Here is a 16,902-nt window from a genome sequence, read left to right as displayed (position 1 = left end):
TTGTTTTTGAATGTGTAGCCTATCCGTGTCCTTTCACTGCTATTTCTTTGTTTGTGTTTCAGCATTTTAATATACAGACACCCGATTTTTTTTTGTTGCGCATACAGCTGTATGATATTTTTCTATTAATATTTGCTCCCTGATTTATGGCACATAAGCGTCACATTTGATGTTTTGAACATATATCCAGTAAAGAGCTTTTTGCGGCACTATGATATAATTCAAGAAATGGTAAATTGCGGGCTCGGTGAATTAAACCACTCACCAGCGGTGTGTATTGTGTAAGTGAATGCTAGGACCAGCAGTTGACGTGTGATTCAGTTTCCTGTGTGTAACATGGTTGTGGGTTGGTTCCAAACGCACACACACACACACACACAGAGTACACAGTATACAGATAGTACCGAAGTCTACATGTGTACGTGACCGCGCTCGAACCTCACACACTCTCCAACCTCAACGAAGCTGAATCCACAGAGGACTTTTTTAACACCTCGTTTCAGCACCATGGCCAGTTCCACCGACGGAAACGCGTCTCCATAAAGACCAGAGACTCCGTCACTTCTCCGCCGCTTCTCAATCGCCGCTTCTCCATCGCGGTTCCTGGAGAGGAAGAGCCCAGAAGCTGATCACCGGACCTGGACACAAAGCATGTAGACCAGCCGGCCGCCTACAGGCGCTGTGTACGCGCTGGAAGAGCTCCGTTGCTGGACTAAAGTGGACAATTCTGGCGTTAAAGATGATCTCCCGCCACAGACCGGTACGTACACCATCCTCTTCTTTTCTCCGTACAGTAGACAACGGTGGCGCCATTTATGATGGTTATTTGAGCCACGTACAGACTGATCATTATAATCCGAGAGCCAAATACATGTTGCATGCCATTGTTCCTCCCTTTTAGTTCGATTCGGGCAACGTCTGAGGCACGTGTGGGGTCATTCTACAGAGTTGTGGGGCCAAAAGTTTACTCCATAAATCACATCGTGACCCTCAGTGGCACAGCTGGTGTATATGCTTTGTGTGAAGAGAAAAAATATTCTGACGTACTGTGCCGTGCAAAAGTCAGAGGCCACTCCTCATATATTTTATCTTGTCAAAAAGACCATTCAGTAATACAGTAACAACAATAATATTGAACATTTCAATATTTCATGTGTCTATCATTTGCCTTTATTACAGTGTCCAATCTTAACAGATTTGCTTTCAGATTTTAAATACATTTCCAGGGGGATGCTACAAGGATGTTGAAGTCTGTGCTCTGATGCCAGTCCATTGATGAAAACACCACGAGGCATCATTTACATTATTTGATTTACTAATGTTAATGCAAAGCTACTCCCACACACACTCACATCCATAAACACATGGTTAACCTAAACATTTTCTCAAGCAGACACCACTCATTTAATTATAGGATCTGTTCCAGAAGGTGGTGCTATTCAGTGCTTTGCATCAAAAACACTTTGTTTTTTGTTTTTTTTTTTTGGTCCTATGTTTTCCTTAGGCAAGGCAAGTTTATTTATAGAGCACCTTTCATACTCAAAGTGCTTTCAGAGTCAACAGAAGCAGTGAACAGTTACAGTGACTGTTATGACCTCTCTTTAAATTCTAGTCAACGTTTTCCTTGAAATGTGCACTTTGATGATGTTGTCGAAGGGTGAGGAAATGGGTGAAAGTGTTCAAAGTGTCTTAGTGTTCAGACTGAGAGCAGAATCGGGACACACTCTGCCTCTAGCCCTTTCAGCTGTGCACATCACTACTGCTGAGGCTGATTTACTGAATGCTTGAACAGAAAAGGATGGAAAATGTATTGAAAATCAGACAGCATTCAATCTGATTCATGTGTGGAGCCATTTCTGTGGCCAGTGAACAGCCATTAATTTTCTGCTCTATATTTTATAAAAGTAAAAGTCATCTGTCTCTATAATGACAGGAATACATTGCACAGATCTGAGTGTGAATGCCTCTTTGATGAGTAAACTGAAGTATAGATCAGAATAGCTTTTCTGTTTAATCTCAACGTTACATGGTAATTCTCTGGACTTATTAAAGAGAGCCCATGGTTTGCTCAGCATATCATATGGGGTTGTGAATGGATTTAACTAATTTACCTATAGCACCGTTTTCTCAACCAGACAGGAGAACTTCAGGAAACAGCTCTTTAAATGTGAGTATTTCAAACGACTGGTCCCTAGCAATGTCCCGTCTCTATATCGAGTATATTATTATCTTGTTGATTAGAGTAGAGTTGATTAGACTAGAGTTCTGAAAGTGTGTGTGTGGTGAATCCGAATATCCACATATTTTTCTGATATTGGAATATCGGATTTAATGCTGGGAGATTTATCTTTTAGAGTGACAGCGAAGGACTAATGAACAGAACAGATTTATAAACATTAATATTAGTACTAGGGCGGCACAGTGGCGCAGCAGGTAGTGTCGCAGTCACACAGCTCCAGGGACCTGAAGGTTGTGGGTTCGTTTCCCGCTCCGGGTGACTGTCTGTGAGGAGTTGGTGTGTTCTCCCCGTGTCTGCATGGGTTTCTTCCGGGTGCTCCGGTTTCCTCCCACAGTCCAAAAACACACGTTGGTAGATGGATTGGTGACTCCAAAGTGGAAGGTGTGAGTGAATGTGTGTGTGTGTCTGTGCTGCCCTGTGAAGGACTGGTGCCCCCTCCAGGGTGTATTCCCGCCTTGCGCCCGATGATTCCAGGTAGGCTCTGGACCCACCACGACCCTGAATTGGATAAGCGCTTACAGATAATGAATGAATGAATGAATATTAGTACTGCACATTAAATAGTTAAACAAAGACAATTAATCAATGACTACAATTAAGCATTTTCAAATACATTACTCTTCAAAATCATATCAATCTGAATACAGAAATAGATTCCATTCCAGGGCCTTACATTTTCTTGCAGATTCATTGTGTTGAGTTACCCTCTAACTGTGGAAGGACATACACTGTTTTGTTGCTGGGAGTTTAATTTTTACTTCATTTGTTTATTTTCTTCTTCCTTGTGCATGTGGATTATCTTATATTTACAAATGAATTGTGCTCAGTAGCTGTTTTGATTGGAAATTAAACAGGATTTGGTCCCCCATTCTGGAGCTGGTAGTGATTTGCGTGGTAAATGTTTAGTGTTATGAATGTTCGGCCATGCGAAGTAGTGAGGCACCACTATGTGGGCAGAAAATCAATTTGCTTCTGAACACTACAGCAGCCCTGGCCTCCAGACCATTCTTTTATTACAGCTTTGTGTGAGTGTGTGTGAAGTAGTGAGAGAGGAAAATGAGATAAAGTGAGAGCCGGAGTGAGTGTCACAGCCCAAGAATGCTTCTGCTGCCTTCTATGTTTATTAATGATGCATCGTCAGCCTCTACCCTTGACCTATGATTCCCTCCACAGTCTTGTAATAGCTCAGCTGGGACCGCACGGAAGACTCCATCCACCTCAGGCTGGCACTTAGGGATCTCACTGTCTATAGGAGCTGGTTTCTGTTTGATTTAATTGTGACATGAGTTCTCTTGTATGCTGCATTTCAGCACATGGTTTTGAAATGAAACAATAACAATGAAGCCACTCCTTCTCACTTTAGGGCGTCAAAGTGCATGCCAGAAGAAATGAACCACTAGGAACCAGTCTATGTACAAGGCCTGACACCACTACTGAATGTTTGTGACCTCTAGACCTCAGCTGACATTATATTAGAAACGGTCATGCAACTGTTGTAAATGCAGACACACAGGCTCAGGAATATTTTGGAAAACCGTCATTCATCACTTACCACAGTCCGACACAGCATCAAGAACTGAAAATACACAGAGTATGCAATCCATCATATCTATGTAGAAAACCTTCACTGGGCCCAGGCTCACCTCAGATCGCCGTTCAACATCAGTAAAAGGTAAAAGCCATCATCTGTCATGATGTGAGTGTATGTCACTATCCACAGCATGGGTGACTTTGATGTGGAGGTGTATGCTGAAATTTTACAGAGACATATGCTGCCACCACAATGTTATCTATTCCCTGGAAATCCATGTTTATTAAAACAGACAGACAGACAGACAGATACATAGATAAATAGATAGATAGATAGATAGATAGATAGATAGATAAACAGACAGACAGACAGACAGATAGATAGATAGATAGATAGATAGATAGATAGATAGATAGACAGACAGACAGATACATAGACAGACAGACAGACAGACAGACAGACAGACAGACAGATAGATAGATAGATAGATAGATAGATAGATAGATAGATAGATAGATAGATAGATAGATAGATAAACAGACAGACAGACAGATACATAGATAGATAGATAGACAGACAGACAGACAGACAGACAGACAGATAGATAGATAGATAGATAGACAGACAGACAGACAGACAGACAGATACATAGACAGATAGATAGACAGATAGATAGATAGATAGATAGATAGATAGATAGATAGATAGATAGATAGATAGATAGATAGATAGATAGGTGGGTGGGTGGGTGGGTGGGTGGGTTGTCATTGCACAAGTCCAAGAAATGCAGTTAGCATCTCCCCGAAGTGCAAAATATTAGCAACAGTGAAAAATGGAAGAGTGAATTTGTGCATGAACTATATCAATGGTAGTTCATGTATTAATTATTTATATATAATGTGTGGAAAACAGAAGAATGAAAATGTGCATGATGTATGTCAATGATAATATACATGTATTATGCATACATGTATATAAACAATATAAATAATATAATAATATGTTTAAATATATGTTACATTCAATTGTTATTTGACAAAGCAGTATGCGTTGGGTCAGTATACCATGTTCTGGCTGTAGTACAGGAATCCGAGGGACAAAAGACTAATAAATAATAAATAAGGTGGGGTGTGCAGTATATGAGAAGGCATGTTAGTGGTGAGGTGTGGAGTTTAACAGGGTTATGGTGGAAAGAATGAAGCTGGACTTGAGTTGGCCCCAGTTGGACACTCCTGTATCTCCTCCCGAATATTAGGAGGTTACATCTGGCTGTGGTGGTGAATATCACTGATGGCAGGAAGCTGTGCACCAATGCTGCACTGAATGGCTTTCACCACATTTTGGAGGGCATTCCTCTCATCCAGCGTAACACACAGTAACACAGTTGGTCAGGGCGCTCTTGATGGTGTAGCAGTAGAGGTTTGTGAGGATCTGAGAAGACTGATGGTCCTTCTACGGAATTTAATTAGGCCCAAACCATTCCAGTCCTCATTCTGCTCATGCTGAGACAGTGCGGCTTGATAGAAAAAAAATTGTTTTGTTTGGCCCGTGTGCACTTCAGATTTGTCTCCTCCTGAAAATGCATGGCGCATCATGGAGCTGAGCAACTGTTTATTATTTTTGTGGTCTTGATCTAACGTTAGCATGGTGGAGTATTTTTATATGTGACTTATATATGTCACATACTTTAGCTTAAACCTGAAAACTGTTCTACAGCAACCATTTGCTATAGTTTCTCATCAGGTTGAAGGGATTATTTCCAGTGCTCTGTAAAACCAGTCCAGCCTTGCCACAATCTCCACATTAAAATGCATTTGTTAGACGGTGGATAGGTCAATTAGACATTGAACTGTTCAGGTTTCTTGGCCAGTTGTTTGTCACTGCATCATTAGCCCATGCACAAGAGACCTAACAAAAAGGTCAAGCGCTAGCTAGATGTGGCATTTTAAATGAGAACCACACAAGTGTCAAATCTAGTAAAGCAGGCCATTGGAAAAATAAGAATAGATCAATCAAAGGATTATCCAAAGCACAGCTGTGTTAAATACAGCTAAACTCTAAATTAGAAAGAACAAACTGCGGTGCTTAACATGAACAGAGTACAGACGACACAATACTTTCATGGCTGCATCTTCCAGAACAGTAAGTATGGGTTACATTTGGATAAATATTTAAAGGGTCTAATTATAGATGATTTACAGCACAATATGGGAACAGGGAGAACACGTATAAACAGATCATGATCCTAAGTAAGATCTAGACACTATTCTAGATTCATTCTAGATACACATATTCTCCATTCCTAGAAGCATGGTTAATTCCAGTATGTTCTGATGCATTCTAACTAGGCAGACCTAAGAACCCCCCCAAAATCTTGTTAGCAGAACAGTGTGAATAAATGAACAATGGGAAATTGGAGTAAAAATGAATCACCAAATCACAAAGAGCCAAATCCCACTGAACATTTCCATGAGAAAAGAGTGAAGGTCAAATGAATGATGAAGTCCTACAAAGCAAGTGGAAATAAAGATGACTTCATTTAGAGCTTGCATAACATCAACAAGGAGGACACCGAGGGTCAAATGTCAATAGGTTACAACTTAAAGCAGTCATTGATTTCTCTGGATTTTCATCCATGAAGTCATTATGATCCTTTCATTTATGGTTAGTTAACTTGCCCATTCATTTGGTGTTTCCTGAAATTAGTGGCCTTTGTACACTTACGGTCAGTTGAAATGAGTGAGTGATGATAGGTTGGATGTTGTCGAAAGTTTCATTTCAAACTGCTGCAGTGCCAAGGTAAAAGATGGTCAGAGTTATGTCACTTAAACTACTGCACTGGATGTTGTGTTGCCAGGTAATGCTATCAATTACAGAGTTATTTCACTTATATACACTTCCACTGGAGGAAACATTGAATTTGAGGACTATAGGTGTGTTAAACTTTATGTTCTATTTGTGGCTTACTCATCTCCATCAATATCACTGCTATGAGAAGCTAGGGATTTTCTCAAACAAAACACAAGTGTCAGTATTTTAAGTATTTACAAAACAATCAACAACATAGAAAACGTAAAATAAAAAAATACTTTAAGTTCTCCAGAGGGACCTCATTTGTTTCTGCTTTGTAAGGGTAGAAAGATGGATGAAACTGTTTGTATGGGAGAGAACGTTGATGAGAGTCCAAGTGTTGTTTGCTGTTTCTTATTACTCATTCTTCAGTGTGTTTCTGATGATTTGGAACATGTCTTTGAATTTCATTTTGTTTGTGTGCCTTTCTGGTGTCACTGCGTTAGTAAGTGATGTATTCAACAGCAAGGCAGCAGACAAGCTGATAACAGAAGCACAGTATTATTATTTGAAGAATATGACATTTGTAAACAGATTTGACTGATATTGCTACATAACCTCGTCATAACATGTATATACCTTGACTATGTTCATTTCTCTCTGTTGCTTGTGAGGTGTTCTTAATGTGAACTCTAGGGGATACTTAGAGAGACTCTGAGACTCATTCACTGAACCTAACCTTATTGGATCTCGAACACATTCGATTTAATGTAACCTAATCATTCAGTTAAATCAGTTCAATAAGCCAATTTATTGCCGCGGTCGACTGGAAACAAGTCGCAAAGTCGAAAGAGCCGATCCCATTAAGCAATGCAATCGACCATTTTTTAAACGGTGAGCTGCCACTGATGACTCTGATTCAAGCAAACTACGGTACACTGGAAATGTCTAGATACTGCAGTAAAAAAAGGTAGAGTAGAGGTACATTATTGGTCACTAAAAGTACACACAGTGTGAATGTAGCTTTAAAGGTACAGCAGTGGTGTTCGCGTCCTGTTCTGAACTCATTTTAGCCAGTAAAGAGAATGAGGTTTAGTTAAGTCAGGAAATGGTTCTGGATTATTCCAGTTCAGTATTCTAAACGAGTCTCTGTGTCTGTTTACATTTTGCATTAACATACATTTTTTTAGTGATTGACTGAAGACTTGAACAGACTTCACTTGACTTCTATAAAAGCTAGATGTAAACACACTAAAGATACACTGTAAGCCACATTTTCTTTTTCACCAGTCCTGACTTCTGTCTCATACAAAACCTTCAGCTGCCAACCAAAATATTCTTGTGCCAAGACAGAAATTTGTTGCCTGTTGTAGGCGGTTTCTGCTCATATCTGACAGCGTGTAAAACACTGGCGATAGCCTGTGAGAATCATGTTTACAGTAGGTTTATGGAAGTAAAATGGAAACAGTTTTCATGCTGATGTGTGTTTCATGAGAAAAGTAAGAGCAGACATTAACAGGAAACGCTGGGAATGCATTTTAGTGAGAAGTGTACATGTGTCCCACACAAGAATTTTCAGATACGATTTTAGGTCCTGCTCTTGTCATCAAAACAACTGTTCCCCAATGAGGCATGGACTTCACAATTCTTCTGAAGGTGTCCTGTGGCACAAAGACATTATCTGCAGATCATTTAAGCCTTTATAAACCTAAACTACTGGGTACATTTTTGGAATTTCTGACATGCATTTTTTCTGTCATTATTTATTTTATTATTTTCTGTTTTATTTATTATATATATATTATTTCAGATCCAGGTTATTCATTAATTTCACCTTTTTTAAATATGTGTTGACCCTTTGCTTGTTTATAAAGCTGTGTGATTTTTGGAGTTGGGTAAATCATTAATTTGATAGATATGTTCCTGTTGATCATGGACCATGTTGGTAAGTTAACACCTTCATTAGTTTTGAACTCTAATGATTTATTGAACATGTTATTGATTTTCCTAATAGGGTTTTTTTTGACAGTGCTCTTTTAGATTTTAACAACCATGGGATGGTTGAATAGATGAGGGCTTACAGATTGTTTTGGTTTGTGAATCAAATCTGAAAGTCAGTACATTTCTGAGTTATGATGTCAAGTCTCAAATTGCTGGTTTATGTGCAAAGTCCTGTAAATTGTAAGGTGCCCGCCCCTCCATGTTTCAGACTTGTTTTTCCATTACATTCCACGGATGTTCAAACAGACTGAGTTCTGGGGAATGTGGAGGCCAAGTAAAAATCTTGTAATGTTCTGCAAAAAATTCCTAATATAAATAATAATCCACATAGATGCCAGGATCCCTGTTTTCCCACCAGAATGTTCTCCAAAGCATCAAACTGACATTGTTGGCTTAACTTCTTCCCAAAGTGCATCATGGTGCCATCCCAAGGATCTCTCTCTCTCTCTCTCTCTCTCTCTCACACACACACACACACACACACACACAAACCTACAACCACACCACAAGTTGTAACAGTGAAGCTAATATGAAGGAATGCTCTATATTTAAAGTTAAATTTACATATTGAATGGCAGACTTGCTTCACACTATCAGGTGTAATGGAGTTTGAATAAAAACCTGAGATGTAACGTTAATCAATTTCTGCCTCTTTAGATTCAGCTTTGAAATATCAGCCATTTAAGTGAATAAGAGTGCTATAAAAAGCAGCTAATTTTTAAACGCAATACACTGCATCATGCATGTTGCCATTTACCAGCCGAATATGACCAATATACATCAGATACGGGCAGGTAATAAAAAAAAAACACTGTGATGCTAATGGCTATTGTTAGACTTTTTACATTAAATATAAGAATTTGAAGCATAGAACTGACTTATTACAACATATTATACCACACCTCATCTGACAACTGATCCTCGGAGTGCTCCATTTCATTTGGGTTAATCTGGTTGTGTGTTTTTAGGTTTTAAGACTGTGGGCACAGGTAGCCTATCAGAATTTATTTGACAAACAGCACCACAGAGCCATAGGCCACTCAGTTAGTATTCTGGAGGTGTGCGCATCTATGAGCCTTTATGTGCAATGCTTTTATAATTGCAATGCAATTATTTCTTGACACGGAGACGTTTTCATGAGTCTACACAGAAGTATAAACTTTGCTGAGGGCCAAATTGTGATAATCATAAATATTTTCAAAACAGTATTTGCTATTTTCTTCACATTGTCCCTCAAAGTGTCTGCTTCTCTCCCACATGTAAAACCACACAGTTGCAAAGAGGAAGGAATATGTTAGAACAAAAATGTCAGAGGGCAGAATCAATGGATGTACTACTGCCTGTATGATTGAGATGAGGTATTTGTTGGAATCAATATTTGAAAATGTCATTTCGCTGTGTCACAATTAATTTGCATAAAATCTGAATTCTCTTTGTCTCTTGTTGCTCTTTTGTTGTGTTGCTTGAGGCTTGTCACTGAATTGCAACTACAAGTCAGATTCTCCCATAGGAAATGACTGGTCAATATTTCACCTGCTAGTGTGAATGCACAGTAAGTCTCAGTGGTGCATGTGGGGAGAGATGATTAGGCCATCTGGTGCAATCCCACAAAAGACCTATTGTAGCACAAAAAAGTTAATGCTGCCTGTGATAGAAAGCTGTCAGAAAGCACAATGCATTGCAGCTTGTTGCATATGGGGCCAATTCACCACAGAACAGTCAGAGTGCCCATGCTGACACCTGCCCATCTCCAAAATGTTCGGCAAGTGAGAATCAGAACTGGATAATGCAGCAATGGAAGAATTTGGCCTTTTGTGTGTGTGTGTGTGTTTTGCTGTCCTGGGGAAGAGATGGCATATGTATGCGCGATGGGACAAAAGCAAGCCTCTGGGTAATGTTCTGCTGGGAAACTTGAGTCTTGGCATTCATGTGGATGTTACTTGGGTAAATGCCAACTACTATAACGTTGTTGCAGACCATGTACAGCCTTTCTTGGCAACTGCAGTGACATTTTTACAACCGGATAATGCACTCTGTTACATCAAACACGCTCAAACGTTGTTTTAGAATGGCTTGAAGATGGGTGTGAATATATCAAATTTATCCACAGATTCCTCCTCTAGTGCACTCTTTTTGCAGAACCTATGGATATATTAGCAGTTATTTAAACACAGCATCGCTGCTGTTGATTACATTTTATTTATACTATATTTAATTAGGGTTGAATGATATGGGCGCAGCAGGTAGTGTCACAGTCACACAGCTCCAGGGACCTTACATTATCTGTAAGTGCTTATCCAGTTCAGGGTCGCGGTGGGTCCAGAGCCTACCTGGAATCATTGGCCGCAAGGCGGGATTACACCCTGGAGGGGGCGCCAGTCCTTCACAGGGCAATACAGACACACACACATTCACTCACGGACACTTTTGAGTCACCAATCCACCTACCAACGTGTGTTTTTGGACTGTTGGGGGAAACCGGAGCACCCGGAGGAAACCCACGTGGACACAGGGAGAACACACCAAACTCCTCATAGACAGTCACCCGGAGCGGGAATCGAACCCACAACCTCCAGGTCCCTGGAGCTGTGTGTATTTAAAAATCATATTGCTATTATTGAAACATTTTATATTGAGATATATATTGAAGTTATCATCCAGGCCTATATTAAATGTCCTAATTAACTGTCACTTTTCTACCCCTCCTTGAAAATGTCAGTGTGAGTGTCTGTGTGCACTTGGTTACCCACTCGCTCCACCTCACTCCACCTGCCTGTAAATAAGAGTCCTGCCTTATGTGCCACTCATCAGGGAGTGTGTTCGGACGAAGGTTCCCAGGTCGGCTGTCGGGTGGTATTTGTGCATGAGACAGGAAGTGAGAGGGAAAACGAGAGGGGGTATGTAAGTGCCTGGTTCCTGATTTCTGCATAGACCAGGTAGCCAGCCTAGACTTAGACAGTATAAATGAAATAATATAGGAGTTGGACAAATCTTTATGTGTATGTTTAGGTTGTTCTTATTTATGCTATTAATTGTGAGTTTTCAGAGATATGTAGTGACAGTTTCTATATTTACCAGACCTTTTAAAAACAGAATATCAGAAGCAGAATCTGTGTTGATTAAAGACTTAAGATCTGTGTCAAACTGTATTTGGTAAACAAGGTGCTCAAAATATGAATTACGTAGGAGCTCAATGGGTTTGTGGTTTTTCTCTCTGTGTCCTAGTTATGCAGCTATTTTTTGCTTCTGCCATCCTAGAGGGTTAACATACTGCTCGCTTTAATTTGCAGAAAAGCATAAGAGCACAGTTTTTGTCTTAAGGATTTCTGTTTAATTCGGCAGTCATGTGTGATTTATCATGCCAGACACGTACCTCAGCATGATGTGTGAAAGGATTTTTTGAAGCTGCTGCTGCTGCTGCTGCATGTCTTCAATCCCTCCCCCATTCTCCTTCAGCTCTCTCTCTCTCTCTCTTTCTCTCTCTCTCTCTCTCTCTCTCTCTGCAACATCATTCTTCTGTCATGCACACACACACTCATATGCACATACAGTCTCTGAGGCACAGAAATGCACCGACATCCTCTCACAAGGTCAGCTTTGAGTGCTCATGCACAGATGCAGAGACTGCAGTGTGTTCCTAGCTGCTGTTTTCTCCATGTGTGTTTGTCCGCATGTAGTTGTTTTCCTGGAAATGCTTTCTTTTTTTGGCGGTGAGCTGAAGTGGTTATTAAAAGGATGTCTTTGAACTGGATGTCTCTGAGCTGTGGAACCCGATGCAGACATTCTTCGGTTTCTTCAGTTAGTGAACAGCAGCTGCTTTGCCAGAGGGATCTAGAGCGCCACTTCCATCGGCGCCGGTCTCCTGCACTTCACCTGCAGCAAGGATGTAACCCTGCTATGCCCTGACGACCTCTTTTCAGCCTCTCTCCTTTGTTTTCTGCTTCCCCACCCTTCTCTCCATTCTTTCTCTCCTTTGCCACTGCTGCTGTAGAGCCCGGGCTCCACCATGTCCTTGTCCTTCTGCGGCAACGAGAACAACTCGTCTGCCTACAATGTGGACCGTGGTGTGCTCAACAACGGCTGTTTTCTAGATGCCCTCACTGTGGTGCCCCACATCTTCGTGCTCTTCATCACCTTCCCCATCCTCTTCATCGGTGAGTGTCTGGGACACGCAGAGTGGCAGAACACACGTGGCTGCATGTTGTGTTATGTCATAATACTAAAAGCCTGAATTATGCAGTCACGAATCAAAAAACGCCTGATTGTATTTGCTGCATGTGATATAAGCTTGCTTGCATAATGTGATTGGGGCTGTAGACTCTTTTCCTACTTATTAAGATGTTTTCCCTGTTCTTAACACTTGAAAATGACCTGAAATGGATCAAGTTTAAGTGGCTGTGTTATATCAGTGACACACTAAATCAGTGCTGGGAATTACTATTTTAAGTTCCCAAAAATATTTATTTTGTAGTCATGTCAGTAATAATAAGTGTTGGTTCCCAAAAGATCCTTTTAAGGAGGGATAGATCAAAGAACCAGCTTGACAAATAAGAAAGTCTAAAATCTTACACCTATGACATTGTAAGGCTGCTTATTCATAACTAATATAGACGTTGCAGGTTGGCTGACAAATATGGAAGTGTGTAATAGATGTTAGAAGCTGCTATTGGCTTTCTAAGAATACTAGATAATCTCCACTTAAGTTAAAAGTTCTATCCAGATAAAAGTATTCCTTTTAGAGGCATATATCCCCTTTAGGATATTTTTATTTTAAAGGGCCCTAAATGATTATATTAATGGTTTCTCACAAATTAAAGCCTATACATAATAAATTACATAAATAATTTCCATTACACCTCTTTCACACTAAAAGATGCCAAAAAAAATGTTGTTTTCAAAAACATTATTTTTGGCGCCTTTATTTTTGACAGTCTTGCAAGGCTCATCTAGGCCAAAGATAAACACTGCAGATGAGAAAGTGAATTGGAGTAAACATTACCTAGCATAAACACCCAGGGGGTATTCTGAGAACACAGCAAACAAATATTACCTTAGCAGTGCCATTTACAGAACTAGAGCTGACACCATCGCCGGCCTTGGATATGGGGATTGTTAACAGAGACCTCTGCACCGATACTGGTTATCCAGACTAGCTCTTCTATTACATTTCATTATAATCAGTGTGTTATGTGTTATGATCAGTGTTTACAAAAAATTCATGTCTCTATGAGTTACTGAGATGAAGGGGGAGGCCCTTCATTTAAGGGGTTAGTTAGCCCACAAGATGTAGTGAAGCATTTAAGCTGCACAGCTGGAAGGAGCACGCAGAGCTGGAAATATTTCTTCCAGGATTAAACTAATCCCTTCACCTGGGAATGCTCCTTCTCAATTAGCATAATGTTATCGACAGGCAAATGCCTTTGTCTCCAGAGTAGGGCATTATCAAGTTGGACAACATCTGAAGTACAATGAATATGGGGCTTTATTCTTCAGGGATATCCCTGGCTCTGATGAGGACAGATGTGCCCCTAGCTCTGCATCAGATTGGTGCTTATCTGAAATAGCAACTTCAGTACACTTAATTCAATAGAGGGGTCTAGGTTTCTAAAGCTCTTATATTAAAAAATGATAAATAAAATGTAAACTTGTTTTGTAGAGAGTGTGAATCTGAGAGCAATAGAACAGTAGTCATTATCTGGCTATGGATTTCATATTTCATGATTTCAGGCTGAACTGTACTGTATATGTATTGGCAGGTTGGGGAAGTCAGAGCTCCAAAGTTCACATCCATCACAGCACATGGCTGCATTTCCCTGGACACAATCTACGCTGGATCCTCACTTTCATCCTCCTGTTCGTGCTGGTGTGTGAGATCGCTGAGGGCATTGTGTCCGATGGGTGGGTTTTAGTTCCAGAACTCTTGTTTATAGCTGAAAGCATGTTTACATTGGCTTTACATAGTGATCCATTGTAGATGTTTGTTGCATGAAACAGTTGGCGCAGCAGGTAGTGGCACAGTCACACAGCTCCAGGGACCTGGAGGTTGTGGGTTCGATTCCCGCTCCGGGTGACTGTCTGTGAGGAGTTGGTGTGTTCTCCCTGTGTCCGCGTGGGTTTCCTCCGGGTGCTCCGGTTTCCACCCACAGTCCAAAAACACATGTTGGTAGGTGGATTGGCGACGCAAAAGCATAGGTGTGAATGTGTGTTGCCCTGTAAAGGACTGGCGCCCCCTCCAGTGTGTGTTTCCGTCTTGCGCCCAATGATTCCAAGTAGGCTCTGGCCCCACCGCGACCCTGAACTGGATAAGCGCTTACAGATAATGAATGAATGAATGAATAAATAATAAAAGACAAGCAATCTTAACAATGCATCCATTACTATGTAAGTTAGTATCTTGCTATAGTTTGTGCAACCACAGTTAAATAGTCTAATATATATTATCCATCCATCCATTATCTGTAACCGCTTATCCAATTTTAGGGTCACGGGGGGTCCAGAGCCTACCTGGAATCATCGGGCGCAAGGCGGGAATACACCCTGGAGGGGACGCCAGTCCTTCACAGGGCAATATATATTATTATTAAGGCAAAATATTTACTCTGTTTCTTTCACTCTCACACAGGTTCACACAGTCACTTCATCTGCATCTCTATATGCCCTCATGTCTGGCTTTCATGGCAGCCATCACTTCTATAATCTACTACCACAACATAGAGACCTCCAACTTCCCAAAGTTGCTGATGGGTATGTTTAGCCTCAGTCCAAGTATGTACATCACATGGTTCCCTTTTACATGTTTGCTATTGATCTCAAGTGAATGGTGTTGTTATAGTCTTAATCAGCACTTCATTACTGACACTTGGATAGCAAACAACAAGAACAAACAGGTTTCTGGCTTGCCTCATGCTGTCCATATGGTCAGTGATAGTTCAGACAGCTGTACGTAAAGAAGCATAATTACATCTAATGCTGTAATTACCTGAGGCTTATACGATTATGGGGATAGTAACAACAGCTTAAAGATCAACATGAGGAAATGCTTTGCCATGCCTATTTATCCCATGGGTCGTTGTGATGATCACCACAGCAGCTAAAAGGAATTACCTTTATTAAAACAAAATAACAGCAGCTATATTGCTAGTAAAATGCTGGTAAACTGGATTGTTTTAACAAAAGCCATTACACTGCAGGATTTGAGATTAATGATTGCTTTTTGGTTGAATGCTATTTTCCTTTCTGTAATATGCATCCATATACAGCAACATGTGGATCTATCCCTGGTAATCTCTTTGAGTCAATATACACTCTGCAACCTTTTGTATCAGTAGTATTAGAGCCGTACAGTGAATCTAGGTCTACGTGCTTCAGGTCACGACTGATGCTGCATGTGACCATCATTTATCTCACAAATTGTCTGAGGATCTCTTGTGGTTAAAGAAAGACAAACGAGAAATCTAAGATATCCACGCCAAAGTTGATAGCATCCCTCTACTTCTAAGCATCATTATGGTTTTACTCTAATTAGATCAAAATTGCTGCGACAGTGCACAAACTGACTGTATTGCTGTAGTTATGGATAGCTTTAATAACATGGAAGGCTTAATGTCTTTACTCAACTTAGAATTAAGTCCCAAAGCTAACACTGATTGCTAATGTAAAAATTGAGAGCAGTCGTTGTTTTTGAACTGTCATTGTTTTGATCTGTCCACAGCTTTGCTTATTTATTGGATCTTGGCATTTATTACAAAGACCATCAAGTTTGCCAAGTACACAGAACATGGCATTGGTTTGAGACAGCTGCGTTACTGTCTGACTGGCCTGCTGGTGCTGCTCTATGGCCTGCTACTGGCTGTAGAGATCAACGTTATACTGGGAAGGGTAAGTATTATAAGGTATTGTATGGGAGGTGTGCACGGGTGAATCTATTATGGCCAGTAATGTTAAATATCTAGGAGTGGTTTCCAAGACAGAAATTATAAGTTTCTATAAGTTCAGTTTCATGGAAAATCACAATACGAAATGCTGTGTAGTCCAGGGCTAGGGCTAATTCCTGTCTGGGAAACCACTCCTTATTCTCCAGCATGTCATAGGCGTGTGAAGGTAACTGTTATTATTGTATTTATATTTGTATCAAACTTTGCACATGAATTATTGCTTCTAGCTGTTGCTATTGCTGTTGTGTCCTAACCTTGCACAAAAGTGCACACTTGTGACGATTGTAATGCTGGAAAAGATATACACAATATTGGGTCACATTTCATACAGCCTAACAAGAAACGTGAAACAAGAATTTTTGAAATGTACAGTTTTAAGTGCTTCAAAATCTATGTGCTATAGCCAT

At 40.3% G+C, this 16,902-nt stretch overlaps 1 protein-coding gene across 1 annotated transcript in view; it reads left to right on the top strand.

The window, feature by feature from the left end:
• Positions 1 to 520: 520 nt before the first annotated feature.
• abcc8 (ATP-binding cassette, sub-family C (CFTR/MRP), member 8) overlaps positions 521 to 16,902 on the top strand; it is a 63,331-nt gene continuing 46,949 nt past the window's right edge. Inside the window, exons 1-5 of the mRNA XM_066667098.1 lie at positions 521 to 760; positions 12,553 to 12,715; positions 14,318 to 14,459; positions 15,184 to 15,305; positions 16,273 to 16,439. Of these exons, the coding sequence (XP_066523195.1) occupies positions 740 to 760; positions 12,553 to 12,715; positions 14,318 to 14,459; positions 15,184 to 15,305; positions 16,273 to 16,439 (615 nt within the window). The 5' untranslated portion in view covers positions 521 to 739. The remainder of the gene's footprint in view (positions 761 to 12,552; positions 12,716 to 14,317; positions 14,460 to 15,183; positions 15,306 to 16,272; positions 16,440 to 16,902) is intronic.

Source organism: Hoplias malabaricus, chromosome 4 (genome assembly GCF_029633855.1).
Source record: "Hoplias malabaricus isolate fHopMal1 chromosome 4, fHopMal1.hap1, whole genome shotgun sequence".
Classification (NCBI taxonomy): domain Eukaryota; kingdom Metazoa; phylum Chordata; class Actinopteri; order Characiformes; family Erythrinidae; genus Hoplias; species Hoplias malabaricus.
The sequence above is the reverse complement of the archived record's forward strand: the minus strand, read 5'-3'. Positions and strand labels throughout refer to the sequence as shown.